Here is an 18,740-nt window from a genome sequence, read left to right as displayed (position 1 = left end):
ATATTCTACCCAGCCTGCCTCAATGGCCATCTGTGTGCTGGAGAGTCTGTTTGTATCCCAAATGGAACCCTATTCCCTACAACATGCACTACTTTTGGCCAGAGCACTATGGGCCTTGGTCATAAATAGTGCACTATATAGGCAATAGGGTGCTGGACAGTCTGCATTTCTACACAGGAAGTCCAATAGCTTCTCTGTGGCAGTGAACTGCACTGGTTCTGGCTGTGGAGATAGGCCTGCTGAGACCTATATAAAGAGTTGATTTCAGCTGGAGTTCCCCACACTGGATCTGGGGCTTAGGTTGAGTAGACTGACTCTTTCCTTCATGACTTTCCATATGGAACATTCTCATACATCACTTGGCTATGGTCTCCTCCTCTCCTTTCCTCTCTCCCCCTCCGACTCAGAATAACTCTGGTCCTTAAACACTTACTTTGAAGTAATCAGGTTAATGTCATCATATGTTACTCTGGCAGATGTACAATAAATACTAAATAAATACTAAATACTTTTCAAGGAGTGGATAGTGGCTGCTTGACTAGTTTAAAGGGAAAATTCACAATTTTCCAACTTCATATTCATCAATTCCAGCACCACCCCAACATCAACATATGTGAAAGTGGCGCTTTTCTATGTTTTGTAGTAAAAAAGATAGAAGATCAGTGTTTCCAATGACATCATCAGTATGCATCATGTGATTTTAAACAGTTATGAGTGGGCATTGTCTACTAATTGGTTGATGATGTCATTGGAAACACTTATCCTCCTCTATGTTTTTCCCTGCAAAACATAGAAATGCGCTATTTTCAAATATGTTGATGTTGGGTGTGTTGCTGGAGATGATGAATATGAAGTAGATTTTTTTTAAATGTCCCTTTAAGTGTTACTGGCAGAGACAGATCCCTGGTGTGGGGTCATTCTACAAGTCTAAGAGAGGCCAAAACCCCAACAGTCACGGGGAGACAGACACACATAATAACACATACAGATACATTCAGACAGTCAGACTCTCTCTCCATCTGTTTTCTTGCCTTCGCTGGTCTGTCAAGATCTTTAGCATCTTTACGGGGGGATGAGCTGTACCTTGGCCTAAGTCACAGCTTAGAGATGATGAGTTCTAAGAACCTCAGAGTTTACAGATACTCTGGAGTTCTAATACTACTCTCAACCCTCCTAAGCCAACCTGCTCTCTGCAACAACAGAGCTGCTGAATCTCTGTAGCACACACAGCTAAGCTCCTTGCCGTGATGGGCTATACAGAACGAGCTCTCCTTACACTTAGAGTAGGCCTGTCAAACACTCCTGTGTTTATCTCTGAATAATGGAATAATACATCATAATAACGTTGGGAAATGAGGAAAGTAGAGGGAACAGGAAGCTCTCTGATAACATAATATCGACGTCAGGAGCTGAAGAAAGTAGAACTTATGCCTAGGAGCAAAGTCTTTCTCTCTAGGGTTTTTTTTCTTTCTTTCTCTCGTTCCCTCAGCCTCCACGTTAATTATCCCATTTCAGAGTAGTGAAAGACTGGAGAGGACTCCAGCTGAGATCTACTGCACCTGTCTCTGGCCTGGGTTCTGCTAAGATCATTATAGACACAGAGGCAAGCAGAGTTCATTGTTGGTAATGTGGCCTGTGGTCACCTTTCCGTCCTTTCCAGATAAAACCTTGCTGTCTGGTTAGGGGGGCGATTATCACAGTCAGATTTAGGCCAGGGTTTAAAAGCTGAGGAACGCTCACGTTACGGACTGTCCATGTCTGGGATTCCGCCATGGGACAGCCGGACTGCAATAGAGACAGTGAGCTCAAAAAGCAATCACTACCCCTCTCACACTACAGTACACCATCCCCAAGTTAATCTACATTCTTCTCTGGGACTCCCCTCCACTGCACTGGCATCCCCCTTTCCCCACTGTTAGTATCTGTTTCTGGGAATCTCCATTTCACTGTAGGGGGAGAGTGGGGTAAGTTGAGAAATGTTTTACATTCAGCATTACTCCATCAAGGGAAATATAGTATTATTTCTAACAAAGATATTTACATATATTTGAGGATGTTGTGTATCCCTGGAAATAATCCAAATTCATGTATACATTCCAGTTTTTAAAACATACCGTAGCTTGTCCAAAAAGGTGGTCTCTTGGCACAGATGAGCCTCGGGAAAGTACGTTAAGCCACCTACAGATTTCTGTAATGAATTAAACATTACCACTACCGTTTTAAAACCATGCCTATCTTCATTTCCCAAACCCAATTTAACACAATGCAAAAGCTTTTTTGCCTTTTAATAAGTACTTATTTTAACACACCTAACAAACACAGTGTACTTTTTGAACACTTTTAACATAGGCCAGGCCAGGTTGTTACCTCACATCCCAGCCATAATGCCTTGCATTACTTACGCCTGGGACAAAAACACAGCCCATACAAGGATGCACTTTCACGCTAGGTTTAGGACCTCATATTGAAGCTTCTAGAGATCCCAACTGATTTCTAGAGCAATCTTAAAAGTACCTGCTTTGGTTTAGATGCAAGCATCATGAAACCTCTAACACAGGGATAGGCAACTTCGATGTAGGTGGGGGCCACCAAAAATCTGAACTCATCATGAGTGGCTTGCGTGTCTGCGTACCCACATCCATACCCACATAAGCCTTTTATGGGGCCCCAAGTGAGATTTTATTGTGAGCAAAACATTTTTAGTGTGCCCCCATCTTGACAGCAGAGAGAACATTTTTACATTTTAGAGTTCATTTCCTGCAATTCTACACATTTTGCCATGGGGGCAGAGAGAAGATTTGTGCAGATGTCTAACCTACAAGTAGAAGGAAAACACCATTAGAGAAAGACAGACAGAGAGAGAGAGAGAGAGAGAGAGAGAGAGAGAGAACAGTATGATTCTGGCTGCAGAATTCAAGGCTAAGACGCAGGAGAGAAGCTCCCCATTTTGCCCAATATGGTATGGAATGTCAAGATACCTGGAGCATGTGATGTGGTTGAAGAAGGAAAGGGAAGGAGAGGGTCACAGTTGTAAATGAGAACTTGTTCTCAACTGACCTACCTGATTAAATAAAGGTGAAATCAAATTAAAATGGGGTTTGTGGGTGCTGCTCCCTGCCCTGAACACTCTCCCAGTGTGACACAACAGCACTATCACAAACATTCAAACTACACTAACATTGCAGTACAGCTCCTCTGGCAATACACAACACTTTCATGGCCTGTGTATGCGACACTACTGATCAGATGTTAATCAATACGTTGTATCAAAGAAAAGCAAGCACATGTAAACACACGCACACACATACAGTGCCTTTGGAAAATATTCAGACCCCCTTGACTTTTTCCACATTTTGTTAGGTTACAGCCTTTTTCCAAAATTAATATTGTTGTGTTTTCATTAATCTAGACACAATACCCCATAATGATAAAGCAAATATTACATTTACATTAGTATTCAGACCCTTTACTCAGCACTTTGTTGAAGCATATTTGGCAGCGATTACAACCTAGAGTCGTCTTGGGTATGACGCTACAAGCTTGGAACACCTGTATTTGGGAAGTTTATCCCATTCTTCTCTGCAGATCCTCTCAAGCTCTGTCAGGTTGGATGGGGAGCGTCGCTGCACTGCTATTTTCAGGTCTCTCCAGAGATGTTCGATCAGGTTTAAGTCCGGGCTCTGGATGGGCCAATGAAGGACATTCAGAGACTTGTCCTGAAGCCACTCCTGCGTTGTCTTGGCTGTGTGCTTAGGGTCGTTGTCCTGTTGGAAGGTGAACCTTCACTCCAGTCTGAGGTCCTGAGAGCCCTGGAGCAGGTTTTCATCAAGGATTTCTCTGTACGTTTCTTTAATCTTTGCTTCAATCCTGACTAGTCTCCCAATCCCACATCCCCACAGCATGATGTTACCACCACCATACTTCACCGTAGGGATGATGCCAGGTTTCCTCCAGACATGATGCTTGGCATTCAGGCCAAATAATCTTGGTTTCATCCGACCAGAGAATCTTGAAGAGAAGCAGGCTGTCATGTGCCTTTTACTGAGGAATGGCTTCCGTCTGGCCACTCTACCATAAAAGCCTGATTGGTGGAGTGCAGCAGAGATGGTTGTCCTTCTGGAAGGTTTTCCCATCTCCACAGAGGAACTCTAGAGCTCTGTCAGAGTGACCATTGGGTTCTTGGTCACCTCACTGACCAAAGCCCTTCTCCCCTGATTGCTCAGTTTGGCCGGGTGGGAGCAAAAACAGCTCAGCCGCAAAGGTGGTAGGCCAGTCAAGCTCACAGAACGGGACCGCCAAAGCACATAAAAATGGTTTGTCTTCGGTTGCAACACTCACTACCGAGTTCCAAACGGCCTCTGGAAGCAACATCAACACAATAACTGCTCGTCGGGAGCTTCATGAAATGGGTTTCCATTGCCAAACAACCGCACACACGCCTAAGACCACCGCAGGCAATGCCAAGCTTCGGCTTGAATGGTGTAAAGCTCGCTGCCATTGGACTGGAGCAGTGGAAATGCGTTATCTGGAGTGATGAATCACGCTTCATCATTTGGCAGTCTGATGAAAAAACCTGGGTTTGGTGGATGCCAGGAGAACAAAACCTGCCTGAATGCATACCGCCAACTGTAAAGTTTGATGGAAGAAGAATAATGGTTCGGGGCTGCTTTTCATGGTTCGGGCTAGGCCCTTTAGTTCCAGTGAAGGGAAATCTTAATGCTACCGCATACAATGACATTCTAGACGATTCTGTGCTTCCAACTTTTTGGCAATAGTTTGGGAAAGGCCCTTTCCTGTTTCATCATGACAATGCCCCCGTGCACAAAGTGAGGTCCATACAGAAATGGCTTCTCAAGATTGATGTGGAAGAACTTGACTGGAATGCAAAGGGCCCTGACCTCAACCCCATCGAAGGCCTTTGGGATGAATTGGGACGCCGACTGCGAGCCATGCCTAATCGCCCAACATCACTAATGCTCTTGTGGCTGAATGGAAGCAAGTCCCCGCAGCAATGTTCCAACATCTAGTAGAAAGCCTTCCTAGAAGAGTGGAGGCCGGGGATCAACTCCCTTTTAATGCCCATGATTTTGGAATGAGATGTTTGACGAACAGGTGTCCACATACATTTGGTCCCGTGTGGCTCAGTTGGCAGAGCATGGCACTTGCAATGCCATGGTTGTGGGTTCGATTCCCACAGGGGACCAGTATGAACAAATATGAACATTTCAACGTGGCATTCAACGTCACTACTTTAAGTCACTCTGAAATTAGAGAGTCTGTGAAATTACTAGAATGAATGAATGAATGAATGAATGTGAATGTAGTGTATTTCAAGAATCATAGAAATCTCCTGCTATTACTCTGACAATATAGTCAGTGAAGTGTGTAATAGAATATAATTACAACTCCCCATTGCAAATGCAACTAATGTTGCTCAACAAATGGCCCATCATCTGGGAGGAGAATGGCACTGTACTGAAATAATACTTTCTTTTGTCACCACCTAGTGGTAGCAGAAAATGTCACAGATGGAGTTTATATATTTTTGTTGTTCAATTCTGAAAAATGTCAAATCTATGAGATCATAGCTTTAACGTTGGTAGTGAATTTGATACATACCTTAAAAGTCTGGTAGGTTTCATCGGCCTCTTGGTCACAGAAGCAAAGATGTTTCTCTCTTGTGGCGAGGCCACGTTTGGAGGGATCCTCAACGGGGTTCTGGTTTTCATCTTTCCATTCAACTTCTACAGTATTCACATGATAAGATACAATCACTAAACAGTTACTGCGCCTAACCATGCCAAGTTATTTCTCCTATAGAGTTCTTTAAAAAATAACAATAAAACAAATTAAAACCGATGGACTGAGACAGTTTTATAGGACGAAGGGTGTCAGGTACAACAATTTATTCCTATGGTACATCATGTACATCACATGAGAAGGATATATCGATACAGTAAAATTTCTGTAGCAAATCAACTTCCTTAAAATGTGCTTGAGTAAAATACAAACATATCAATGTTGTCAAACATGTCATTTCTGTGTGACTGTGTACAATGTGTGGTTGCTGACCTTTGGAGAATGTGCGGATGGCCAGGCTGGAGGAGAAAGGCAGGGTATAGAGCCCACTGGCAGAGGGAGATATGAGCCCTGGTCCTGCAGTGGAATACTCTGCCTCCATGGTCTCCAGCCTTGATCTATGATTTCCAAGCTTAAAATGGAAAAACAGTGCATCAATACTTGGCTCATCTGAACCTTAAACGACACAGCTACTATAGTACAAGATGACCTCTCACAAAATGTCATTCATAGATTATCTATAAACAATAACCAATGACAATAATAAGATCCTGAGGTGAAAGGTCAATGCTAAATGACTCAAGTTTTATCCCCACCTCGTCTAGCTCCCTGCTCCATGTAGGACTGTGATCCTCTGTCTCCACATACTGGGCCAGGCTGGACCTGGCCTCTCCTCTGTCCTCCGTAGACCCTCTCCCAGGCAGACAGGACCTGTCAGTCAGTCTGCTACATCCATCCTCTGTCTGTCTGTCTCTGTCCAGAGGAGACAGACTGTAGGTCCTCTGAGCCTCCTTCAGTTCAGACAGGGTCACACCCTGACGAAGATGCAGACAGTACATCCTAAGATCAACGAGATACTATAGATCAGTGGTTCCCAAACTTTTTATGGTCCCGTACACCTTCAAACATTCAACCTCCAGCTGCGTACCCGCCCTAGCACCATGGTCAGCGCAATATCAAATGTTGTTTTTTGCCATCATTGTAAGCCTGCCACACACACAATATACAATACATTTATTAAGCATAAGAATGAGTGTGAGTTTTGCCCCAACCCGGCTCGTGGGAAGTGACAAAGAGCTCTTATAGCACTGGGGCACAAATAATAATATCATAATAATCAATAATTTTGCTCTTTATTTAGCCATCTTACATATAAAACCGTATTTGTTCATCAAACATTGTGACTAACTCATCACAGGTTAATGAGTAGGGTGTGCTTGAAAAGATGCACATAACTCTGCAATGTTGGGTTGTATTGGAGAGTCTCAGTCTTAAATCATTTTCCACACACAGTATGTGCCTGTATTTAGTTTTCATGCTAGTGAGGGCTGAGAATCCACTCTCACATAGGTACGTGGTTGCAAAGGGCATCAGTGTCTTAATAGCGAGATATGGCAAGGCAAGAAATTGAGCAGAGCCCAATCCAGAAATCTGGCAGTGGCTTCTGATTAATTCAAATTTTCACAGATCCGCCTGTTGCAATTTCGATGAGGCTCTCTTGTTCAGATATCGGTAAATGGACTGGAGGCAGGGCATGAAAGGGATAACAAATCCAGTTGTTTGAGTCGTCCGTTTAGGGAAAGTACCTGCGTAATTGCGCAACCAGCTCACTTAGGTGCTTCGCTATATCACATTTGACATTGTCCGTAAACCTGAGTTAATTTGCACACAAAAAAATCATACAATGATGGAAAGACCCATGTGTTGTCCTTGTTAATGCAGACATAAAAGAGCTATAACTTCTCAATCATAGCCTCAATTTTGTCCCTCACATTGAATATAGTTGCGGAGAGTCCCTGTAATCCCAGATAGGCCAGTCGTGTGAGAAACTCGTCATCATGCAAGTGGTCAGACAAGTGAAAATGATCAATGGTCAATTCAAAAAAATGTGTCAAAACTTTGCCCCTTGATAACCAGCGCACTTCTGTATGTTGTAAAAGCGTTACATGGTCGCTGCCCATATCAATGTATAATGCAGAAAATGTTCAGTGGCCCATTTTCACTGTCGTGTCCAAAACGCCTTTCAAGCTGTCAGGCATTCCCTTGGCAGCAAGAGCCTCTCGGTGGATGCTGCAGTGTACCCAAGTGGCGTCGGGAGCAACTTCTTGCACGCACGTTACCACTCCACTATGTCTCCCTGCGATGGCTTTTGCCCCATCAGTACAGACACCAAAGTCCATTTGATGTCACAAAGCTGTCCAGCACTTTAAAAACATCCTCTCATGTTGTCCTGGTTTCCAGTGGTTTGCTGAAGAGGATCTCTTCCTTAATTGACCTCCTATAAACGTAACGGACATATAACAGGAGCTGTGCCAAGCCCGCCACATCTGTTGACTCATCCATCTGTAACACATAATTCACTGGCTTATATGCGAAGCAGTATTTGTTTCAAAACATCTCCTGCCATGTCACTGATGCGTTGTGAAACAGTGTTGTTTGATGATGGCATTGTCTGTATAGTTTTTTGGTCTTTTCCCCCAGCATTGCCCCAGCCATATCTGCGGTAGCATGAAGAATTAAGTCCTCCACAACAGTATGGGGCTTGCCTGTCCTAGCTCACTATATGGTATCTGTTGCTTTTATACATTTCTTACTACTCGAAAGTCATCTTTATTCACGCTCAAAAAACTCTTGTGGCTAATTTTTCAAATGGTCATGTTTCGTTTCTAAAAGTCTGCGAAAGAGTGAAGGTTTGCCACGAGACAGTAACGGTTAATGTGATTGGATGTTAATTATTTGTCTAGGCTACCTGTATTTGACTTTGTTGTTCTTTCGCTGATTTTTGGCAGTGAAACAAGGCTACTCAGCTGAGAAACAAACCTCACTCAAATTTTTACACATGGAATAAACAAACATACAGTCAGTAATAAAATAGAAAAAGTCTATATACAGTGTGTGCAAATGAGGTAGGATAAGGGAGGTAGGATAAGGGAGGAACCCTAACCCTAAGGCAATAAATAGGCCATAGTAGTGAAATAATTACAACATAGCAATTAAACACAGGAGTGATAGATGTGCAGAAGATGAGTGTGCAAGTGGAGATACTGGGATGCAAAGGAGCAAAATAAATAAAATAAATAACAGTGTGGGGATGAGGTAGTTGGATGGGCTATTTACAGATGGGCTATGTACAGGTGCAGTGATCTGTGAGCTGCTCTGACAGCTGGTGCTTAATGTTAGTGAGGGAGATATGAGTCTCCAGCTTCAGTGATTTTTGCAGTTCGTTTCGGTCATTGGCAGAAGAGAACTGGAAGGAAAGGTGGCCAAAGGAGGAATTGGCTTTGGGGGTGACCAGTGAAATATACCTGCTGGAGCACGTGCTATGGGTAAGTGCTGCTATAGTGACCAGTGAGTGGAGATAAGACGGGGCTTTACCTAGCAAAGACTTATAGATGACCTTAGGCCAGTGGGTTTGGCGATGGATATGATGTGAGGGCCAGCCAACGAGAGCATACAGGTCGCAGTGGAGGGTAGTATATGGGGCTTTGGTGACAAAACGGATGGCACTGTGATAGACTATATCCAATTTGCTGAGTAGAGTGTTGGAAGCTATTTTGTAAATGATATGGCCGAAGTCGAGGATCGGTAGGATGGTCAGTTTTACGAGGGTATGTTTGGTAGCATGAGTGAAGGCAGCAATTGTTGCGAAATAGGGAGTCGATTCTAGATTTAATTGTGGATTGGAGATGCTTAATGTGAGTCTGGAAGGATAGTTTATAGACTAACCAGACACCTGGGTATTTGTCCACTTATTCTAAGTCAGAACTATCCAGGGTAGTGATGCTGGACAGGCGGGCAGGTGTGAGCAGCGATCGGTTGAAGAGTATGCATTTAGTTTTACTTGCATTTAAGAGCAGTTGGAGTCCACAGAAGGAGGGTTGTATTGCATTGCAGCTTGTCTGGAGGTTAGTTAACACAGTGTCCAAAGAAGGGCCAGAAGTATACAGAATGGTGTCGTCTGCGTAGAAGTGGATCAGAGAATCACCATCAGCAAGAGCGGCATCATTGATGTATACAGAGGAGAGAGTCGGCCTGAGGATTGAACTTTGTGGCACCCCCATAGAGACTGCCAGAAGTCCGGACAAAATGTATAGCCCTGTTGAAAATATAAATATACTGTTTGAAAATGTGAATAATTTATTTTATTTTATTTGGTGTACCCCCAACGGCATTTTGAGGACCCCAGTTTGGAAATACCTGCTATAGATAAATAGCACAATAAAACCACATGAATAGTAAAGCATATCTTGGGGTTGGGTTCCCTGACACAGACGAAGCCTTGTCTTGTATTCCTAATGGAGAATTTCCATTGACCATGCATTTTCACTCCAGGACTAGACTTAATCTGTATCTGGGAAATTGGCCCTTGTGTTGTACCTGTGTGGATCTGCGGGTTTGCCTGGCCTGGCGAGACCTGGCCTTCCTCTGAGACTCTGCCTCCTCATCTCTCACCGGGGTTAGATATGACCTGCAGGGTTGGAGACAGGACAGCTGCACTTTTGAGGACATAGCTGTCATGCCCTATAAATAGTTTCAATGAACTTTGGACACACTGTCACGTAGTACTCGAACCCAGCAGGCAGTAACAAAGTATCAGGGTGAGTTGACATTAGGCTCAAATGATCATCACAACCTTTAAGAAGAAATAAGAGGGTAGCAGTGCAATCAAACACATCCATAATCTTCATGGGAAGTGATCACTCTGAAAGGTACTACCAAAACAGATATTCAGAGCAGGTTACATGTAATTGCGTCCTCATTATGTTGAAGTGGCTCTTCATTCCAACAACGTAAACAACTTAGTTGTTCATATCATGACATACTTAATGAAAGACCACAGACCGCAAATCACAAAAGAACAATGGACTACACAAAGTACACAATAAGTTCACAATAATAACCAAAGGACTGAATCACCTCCTCAATGCTTGGCGCTATAATCAATAGTACAATTCTCTTAGGACTGTGTGGTATTCCTTTCATGATTAGATTATGTTTCATGTCTCAGTAACCAATCAATGAACCCTGAGTGACAGCCACGTAAGCAGGCATTGAGTTCCAAAGACAGAGAGAGGAAAAGTCGAGTAAGCAGCAGTCAGGGTAATGTTGTTCCCACTAGTACCGGCTACAGGCTGCTCTCCCTCCCTGCCTTTTACTGTACTGAGTATTGCTTGATCAGCCTCTGCTCTGCCAGGGAGGCACCCTCCACACCCTCCATCCTGAGAGAAAGCCTAAGTAGGCTGTCTGTCAGGACCTCAGTCTACTGCATTATTTAACACTGATTAAAAGGCTGTGGATGGTTACATTACCAGCAGCTGGGATTCTGTAGCAACATTACAGTCATATTTCTACACAGTAGCAGATTCACAATCACAAAAAAGACTTTAGGCAAAAGTGATATAGGAGATAACATCCTTTTGCATACGTTTCAAAAACACTTGATTTAAGCATGTCAAATTTGAGACCAAATATTTCTATAGGATGCATTTGGGGTTGGGGTTGTAATTTAAACATGCTGGTGGGAGGTATTTTAGTTCCAATGCACCAGCATCTACTATTCCATTTATAATGGCCGTATTATTGAACCTGACCAACAAAATGTAATGACCCTAAATGGGGTTCGTGAAGAAACATTTATTTCCTTCCATTGAGTGTACTAAATATGTACAGCACTTTAGCTATACACTCTCACTCCTGGGTTGTGCGCTAACACACACAACCCAGGGGCACCAACTTCCCACGCAGTACAATACAAATACCAGGGAAGGGAATTACCGTCCAATACCAAACACCAGTGAGGGGGCCACACCAGTGAGGGGGCCACCCCACCATCTCGGATCAAAGTAAAATAAGTAGCTAGCTTTTTCATTCTGCATGTAAAAACACAGGGAAGTCATGCAGATAAGGGGATAGGATAAGGGTCGGGGTGAGTTCCATACCTGGGCAGACAGGCTTGCATGGTCCCAGGCTAGCTGAAGGTCAGAGACTGAGGCCGGTGGAGAGAGACTGCAGTGGGAGAGGCCGGATAGGATCCTGGGAGAGGGAGGAGTGATAACAGGGAGGGGAGAGAAGGAAAAGACTGTTTCCTCTCCATCAGCTAGGCAAGGCGAGGCACAGCGCAGTCAATACACAGACTCATACAGTAGGCGGGCCGCGAGGCAATCTGAGCCAATTGTGTCTCCAAGAGCCTGATGCAAGAGCTGCAGTTTACACACTACACAAGCGTGCGAGGGGATTGGCCTGAGCAAGCTGCTGCAACGATTCGCTAAACTTTATCACATTACGAGGGTGCAAGATGATTTGTAGATCAGTGATTCAGTGCAGATACACAAAATGGTTGTAGTCTTCACAAATTTAGAAATAATTGCATAACGATACTAATCCATTGTGCATTGTTACAAAGCAATGTCATGTTTGTGTTGTATTTTAGTTTGTTTTACATTGCATCTGATAGTGATTCTATTTTGTCTTATGAATTGTACACTGAGTATACAAAACATTAGGAACACCTGCTCTTTCCATGACAGACTGAGCAGGTGAACATGTCCCATGTTCTTCCATGGCCTGCATACTCACCAGACATGTCACCAATTGAACATGTTTGGGATGCTCTGGATCAACCTGTACAACAGCGAGTTCAAGCTCCCGCCAATATCCAGGAACTTCACACAGCCATCAAATAGAAGTGCGACAACATTCTACAGGCCACAGTCAGCCTGTTCAACTCTAGGCGAAGGCGATGTGTCGCGCTGCGTGAAGCAGATGGTGATCACACCAGATACTGACTGGTTTTCTGATCCACACTCCTATTCTTTTTTTTAAAGGTAGCTGTGACCAACAGATGCATATCTGCATTCCCAGTCATGGTCATGTGAAATCCATAGATTAGGGCCTAATTCATTAATTTCAATTGACTGATTTCCTTATAGGAATTGTAACTCACTAAAATCTTAGGAATTGTTGCATTTATATTTTTGTTCAGTGTACATCATAAATTGTTGGGTGTGAACAAGTTTGCCAATATTTCTGATCAATTGAATGATTTTCAGGTATGCAGTAGTATTTCAACTCAGCTTAACAGGTATAATAGTAAACCATAGTGGCAGTACCAAACCAGAGTTCAAGTCATTATTCTTAACTAGAGGAAAGATTCTACACAAAAATGCAAAGGCGTGTGTTACCACACCCACACACACACACACACACACACGTCTTCGTGCTTTTCAGCATTTCACCATGAGTCATTCCTCACATGGCATGCACGGACATGTGGAATAAAATGATTATAGACACTCACCCTTCCACAATATATCTATGCTGCAGTTTCGCACCAAGTGGGACTACTTCACAGCAGTACATCATTAGAAAATGTAAAAATGGCAACACATTAGTTTGACCTTGGTGAAGGTGACTCAGAAGCAGTACAGGGCAAATAAGTGTGTCACTGTGACCACTTTTTTCACTCCCTGTAGGGACACAAATACACCATTTTAATCCATGAACAGAAATGTAGGCATTTTCTGCAGCTGTAAAATGACGAGGCCGTGACAAAGATGTTCACTTCAGTTCATATGAGTTACTATTCAATCAATCGTAGAAAAAATAAATGAGGAGACTGAACTTTATGTAAAAAAAATTCCAGAGGATAGCCCAGGGTTTATTTTATAAAAGATACATTACAGAGATCTGAGATGAACGGTACATTGTGAGAGAAGAACCCAATGCCTGGGCAGTGACAGCGCACTTTGTGTACAGACAAACAGTTTAAAGAAAAAAGTCAATAAAAACAACTAGACTAACAATCTTCAGTAAAACTGTACATAAATGTTAGCATTTCACAGATATGGCCCTTGCTAACCCCATGCTATTCCTTTAGTAGGCTGTTATTTGTTTACACAGGAATTAGGACTCTTGTTCTGTATATCTTAGTCTAATTAAAATCCCAACAAGACATTTCAGACAATGACAAAAAAGAAAGCCAATTTCATATCAACAAGATGGGCATATTTTATGGCTTTGTTAAATCGTGTGAGTGAATTTGTGTTTTCCTATTGGCTGTTTAGTTAGTCCTCCTTGTCACTTTGTTTCAACTGAGCTTGCAAAAAAAGTGACATTTTGGTGTACGTAAAATAATCTGTAGAAAGAGCTGTGTTAAAATAGATTAAGGCTTTGAGGTTGGTATTGGCAGGTGAGTCCTGAATATTATTAACCATCGCCTGACCAGTTAGCCCTCTCATACACACGTTCATTGATGTAACAATACTGATTCTAGAGAATTGTGTGAATCCTATTGACCTGATTTTTCCCCTTGGTGAGAAAAAGTGAATGTTTATTGCACCTCAACATCGGCAATGCCTTCCCATTTATCATGATGCAGACTGAACGTGTCCATTATCCTCTGTGGCTGTAGAAGACTTTCCTTGCTGTTTACATTCACCCTGTAAAATATAATACCATTAGTTATCAGAGAGATCAATGGTAATGTTTTTTTACTAAAGGCCCTGGAGCTGACCAAGAAAATCAGAAAAACAACATTTCATACACTATTGCCCACAGTAACCTTTAGTGAGGAACACTGCTCAACCAATGAGAGACGATATTGGCGTCGGTAACACATTAAGTTGCTCTTATATCTGTGTAATTACACTGTAATTAGACTAGTAACATTGCATTAACACATTAATGTTCCTCACTTGAAACAATTTCAGGCCAAAAGAGGTAACAGAGTAATTGTAAAATCTTTGAAATAAAGATGGATACACTCCTTACATAAAATCGGGCTAACGAAGAAATTTGAGTTTGAAATGCATTTTAAGACAGACTTACATTCCTCCTCAGGAGAGGCCTCATCTTCTTCTGTTTTTTCGTCTTCTTCCTCCCCTTGCTCCTCCTCTGCTTCAGAATCCTCCTGGTCTACATTCTCTTCTGCCAACCACTCTTCCGGTCCTGCCTCTGCCAAGTCCTCCTGCTCCTCGACCATCTCCTCCTCTGCAGGAGCAGTCTGTTCCTCTGTGAGAGCAGAGTCCTCCTGTTCAGCAGGCTCCCCATCCAAGTGAGCTGCCTCCTTCTCCACCACCTCCTCCTCAGCAGCCTGCTCCTCTTCCACCTCCTCAGCAACAGTATCAGCAGCAGCCAGAGCAGTCTCTTCCGCCACCTCCTCCTCCTCTTCCACCTCCTCAGCAGCAGCCAGAGCAGTCTCCTCCGCCACCTCCTCCTCTTCCACCTCCTCAGCAGCAGCCAGAGCAGTCTCCTCCGCCACCTCCTCTGAGGGCTCATCTGTTTGAAACCCTCCTTCCAGCTGGAACAGACAGAATTATAGTGAGTTAGTACTTAGGGGAACTACAGGGCCTATGGTGACTTTGTAATCATGCATTTGGCCTACATTGCAGTATATGAATGGGAATACAACATTTACCCCAAACTCAGAGAATCCACAGCAGGCAATTAGCCCCTACATACTAATGGTTTAGTAGCAATCTCATAAAAGTTCCCCATGGACACATGCTGGGTAAAAATACTTGCGAGAATGGATATGCTCCTCTGTACAAAATAGTGCAACATTTTTTGCCATTACAAACACCAATGTTGAGATGAGAAAAGATCTATATATTTTTTTAAGTAATAACCTGTGACCGGTCCTGATGTACCTGTACATCCGACTATTCATTAAAAGAAGAAAATACTATTAGTAAGTCTCAGTAAGTACTATTAGTTAGTAAATTAGTAAGTACTATTAGAAAAATGTAAAACAAACTATTTTGGCTATATTTGAGGGTGACCCAGTCCACTACATATCACAGAACAGGAGTGGGTTGGAGCGAGTGGTCGCATCGGCACTTCGCTCCCGCGGGTAGTATAACCTTTTCATTACTTTTCATTATATTTCATTATAGCACAACGGTTTGATTTGTCTAATCTTAGCAATTTCTTCTCAGCTAGCTACATAGCCGTCTTTGTATCAAAGATAATTGCGTAATTATCGTATTTCGCCGTCCTAACGTAGTCTTCACTAGCCAGCTAGCTAACGTCCACTGATTAGCTGCACTGGAGAAACTATTACACTCAACTGAACGACTTGATTAGTGTAGTGTTAGCTAGCTACATAGCTGTCTTTGCTGTCTTCGTATCTTCGTATCCAAGATAATTGTGTTGTTTAGGTTTAGAGTGTGTAGTCTTAGAGTGATTATCTTAATTTACCGAGGTTAGCTAGACAGCTATTTGTCGTCCTTAACGTAGGAGACTCTGCTAGCTAGCCAACGCTAGCCAACGTCTTCTGAATAGAACTCAACAACCCGGTCGCATTCACAGGTAGTATCACATTTTCACTTCATTTCATTACAGTACAACGGTTTGATTTGTTTGATCATAGCTAGCTACATAGCTAGCTACATAGCCGTCTTTGTATCAAAGATAATTGTGTAGTCTAGAGCGATTTTCTAGGTTCGCTAGCCAGCTATTGTCGTTCTTTTAACGCAACGTAACGTAAACAACACTGCTAGCTAGCCAGCTAGCCCCCGAATAGCAACACTGCAGAAACTATTACACTCAACGGAACGACTTGATTAGTGTAGTGTCAACAACGCACCCACTGCCAGCTAGCCTACTTCAGCAGTACTGTATCATTTTAATCATTTTAGTCAATAAGATTCTTGCTACGTAGCTTAACTTTCTGAACATTCGAGACGTGTAGTCCACTTGTCATTCCAATCTCCTTTGCATTAGCGTAGCTTCTTCTGTAGCCTGTCAACTATGTGTCTGTTTATCCCTGTTCTCTCCTCTCTGCACAGACCATACAAACGCTCCACACCGCGTGGCCGCGGCCACCCTACTCTGGTGGTCCCAGCGCGCATGACCCACGTGGAGTTCCAGGTCTCCAGTAGCCTCTGGAACTGCCAATCTGCGGTCAACAAGGCAGAGTTCATCTCAGCCTATGCCTCCCTCCAGTCCCTCGACTTCTTGGCACTGACGGAAACATGGATCACCACAGACAACACTGCTACTCCTACTGCTCTCTCTTCGTCCGCCCACGTGTTCTCGCACACCCCGAGAGCTTCTGGTCAGCGGGGTGGTGGCACCGGGATCCTCATCTCTCCCAAGTGGTCATTCTCTCTTTCTCCCCTTACCCATCTGTCTATCGCCTCCTTTGAATTCCATGCTGTCACAGTTACCAGCCCTTTCAAGCTTAACATCCTTATCATTTATCGCCCTCCAGGTTCCCTCGGAGAGTTCATCAATGAGCTTGATGCCTTGATAAGCTCCTTTCCTGAGGACGGCTCACCTCTCACAGTTCTGGGCGACTTTAACCTCCCCACGTCTACCTTTGACTCTTTCCTCTCTGCCTCCTTCTTTCCACTCCTCTCCTCTTTTGACCTCACCCTCTCACCTTCCCCCCCTACTCACAACGCAGGCAATATGCTCGACCTCATCTTTACTAGATGCTGTTCTTCCACTAACCTCATTGCAACTCCCCTCCAAGTCTCCGACCACTACCTTGTATCCTTTTCCCTCTCGCTCTCATCCAACACCTCCCACACTGCCCCTACTCGGATGGTATCGCGCCGTCCCAACCTTCGCTCTCTCTCCCCCTACTCTCTCTCCTCTTCCATCCTATCATCTCTTCCCTCCGCTCAAACCTTCTCCAACCTATCTCCTGATTCTGCCTCCTCAACCCTCCTCTCCTCCCTCTCTGCATCCTTTGACTCTCTATGTCCCCTATCCTCCAGGCCGGCTCGGTCCTCCCTCCCGCTCCGTGGCTCGATGACTCATTGCGAGCTCACAGAACAGGGCTCCGGGCAGCCGAGCGGAAATGGAGGAAAACTCGCCTCCCTGCGGACCTGGCATCCTTTCACTCCCTCCTCTCTACATTTTCCTCCTCTGTCTCTGCTGCTAAAGCCACTTTCTACCACGCTAAATTCCAAGCATCTGCCTCTAACCCTAGGAAGCTCTTTGCCACCTTCTCCTCCCTCCTGAATCCTCCTCCCCCTCCCCCCTCCTCCCTCTCTGCAGATGACTTCGTCAACCATTTTGAAAAGAAGGTCGACGACATCCGATCCTCGTTTGCTAAGTCAAACGACACCGCTGGTTCTGCTCACACTGCCCTACCCTGTGCTCTGACCTCTTTCTCCCCTCTCTCTCCAGATGAAATCTCGCGTCTTGTGACGGCCGGCCGCCCAACAACCTGCCCGCTTGACCCTATCCCCTCCTCTCTTCTCCAGACCATTTCCGGAGACCTTCTCCCTTACCTCACCTCGCTCATCAACTCATCCCTGACCGCTGGCTACGTCCCTTCCGTCTTCAAGAGAGCGAGAGTTGCACCCCTTCTGAAAAAACCTACACTCGATCCCTCCGATGTCAACAATTACAGACCAGTATCCCTTCTTTCTTTTCTCTCCAAAACTCTTGAACGTGCCGTCCTTGGCCAGCTCTCCCGCTATCTCTCTCTGAATGACCTTCTTGATCCAAATCAGTCAGGTTTCAAGACTAGTCATTCAACTGAGACTGCTCTCCTCTGTATCACGGAGGCGCTCCGCACTGCTAAAGCTAACTCTCTCTCCTCTGCTCTCATCCTTCTAGATCTATCGGCTGCCTTCGATACTGTGAACCATCAGATCCTCCTCTCCACCCTCTCCGAGTTGGGCATCTCCGGCGCGGCCCACGCTTGGATTGCGTCCTACCTGACAGGTCGCTCCTACCAGGTGGCGTGGCGAGAATCTGTCTCCTCACGACGCGCTCTCACCACTGGTGTCCCCCAGGGCTCTATTCTTGGCCCTCTCCTATTCTCGCTATACACCAAGTCACTTGGCTCTGTCATAACCTCACATGGTCTCTCCTATCATTGCTATGCAGACGACACACAATTAATCTTCTCCTTTCCCCTTCTGATGACCAGGTGGCGAATCGCATCTCTGCATGTCTGGCAGACATATCAGTGTGGATGACGG

General features: G+C 44.3%; 2 protein-coding genes and 1 non-coding gene across 3 annotated transcripts in view; 1 reads left to right on the top strand and 2 right to left on the bottom strand.

Moving 5' to 3' along the window:
* Positions 1 to 2,398: 2,398 nt before the first annotated feature.
* On the bottom strand, positions 2,399 to 6,638 carry LOC124046870 (protein phosphatase 1 regulatory subunit 12B-like). Its single transcript, XM_046367656.1, has 4 exons — positions 6,396 to 6,638; positions 6,073 to 6,211; positions 5,620 to 5,744; positions 2,399 to 2,404 (listed from the first exon to the last, which is right to left on the bottom strand). The coding sequence occupies exons 1-4, from the start codon at positions 6,636 to 6,638 to the stop codon at positions 2,399 to 2,401; spliced, it is 513 nt and encodes a 170-aa protein (XP_046223612.1).
* Positions 5,129 to 5,204, top strand: trnaa-ugc. Its single transcript has one exon. It is a non-coding gene; the product is annotated as a tRNA-Ala (tRNA).
* A 6,788-nt stretch (positions 6,639 to 13,426) lies between the features above and the next one.
* The window catches only part of LOC124045090 (protein Ycf2-like), an 11,345-nt gene continuing 6,031 nt past the window's right edge, over positions 13,427 to 18,740 (bottom strand). Inside the window, exons 4-5 of the mRNA XM_046364323.1 lie at positions 14,626 to 15,097; positions 13,427 to 14,237 (exon numbers count right to left, since the gene is read on the bottom strand). Coding sequence (XP_046220279.1) covers positions 14,233 to 14,237; positions 14,626 to 15,097 — 477 coding nt within the window. The 3' untranslated portion in view covers positions 13,427 to 14,232. The remainder of the gene's footprint in view (positions 14,238 to 14,625; positions 15,098 to 18,740) is intronic.

This window comes from Oncorhynchus gorbuscha, linkage group LG10, assembly GCF_021184085.1.
Source record: "Oncorhynchus gorbuscha isolate QuinsamMale2020 ecotype Even-year linkage group LG10, OgorEven_v1.0, whole genome shotgun sequence".
NCBI classification, from domain to species: Eukaryota; Metazoa; Chordata; class Actinopteri; order Salmoniformes; family Salmonidae; genus Oncorhynchus; species Oncorhynchus gorbuscha.
This window is presented reverse-complemented; position numbering and strand designations above follow the sequence as displayed.

What these genes read in the sequence shown, in the direction of transcription:
- LOC124046870 (XM_046367656.1), bottom strand. Translation starts at nt 6,638, where the DNA reads ATGTACTGTCTGCATCTTCGTCAGGGTGTGACCCTGTCTGAACTGAAG. An exon ending in GGAGCAGGGAGCTAGACGAG is followed by an intron (nt 6,212 to 6,395) that starts GTGGGGATAAAA and finishes TTCCATTTTAAG; the next exon opens with CTTGGAAATCATAGATCAAG. An exon ending in CATCCGCACATTCTCCAAAG is followed by an intron (nt 5,745 to 6,072) that starts GTCAGCAACCAC and finishes TGAATACTGTAG; the next exon opens with AAGTTGAATGGAAAGATGAA.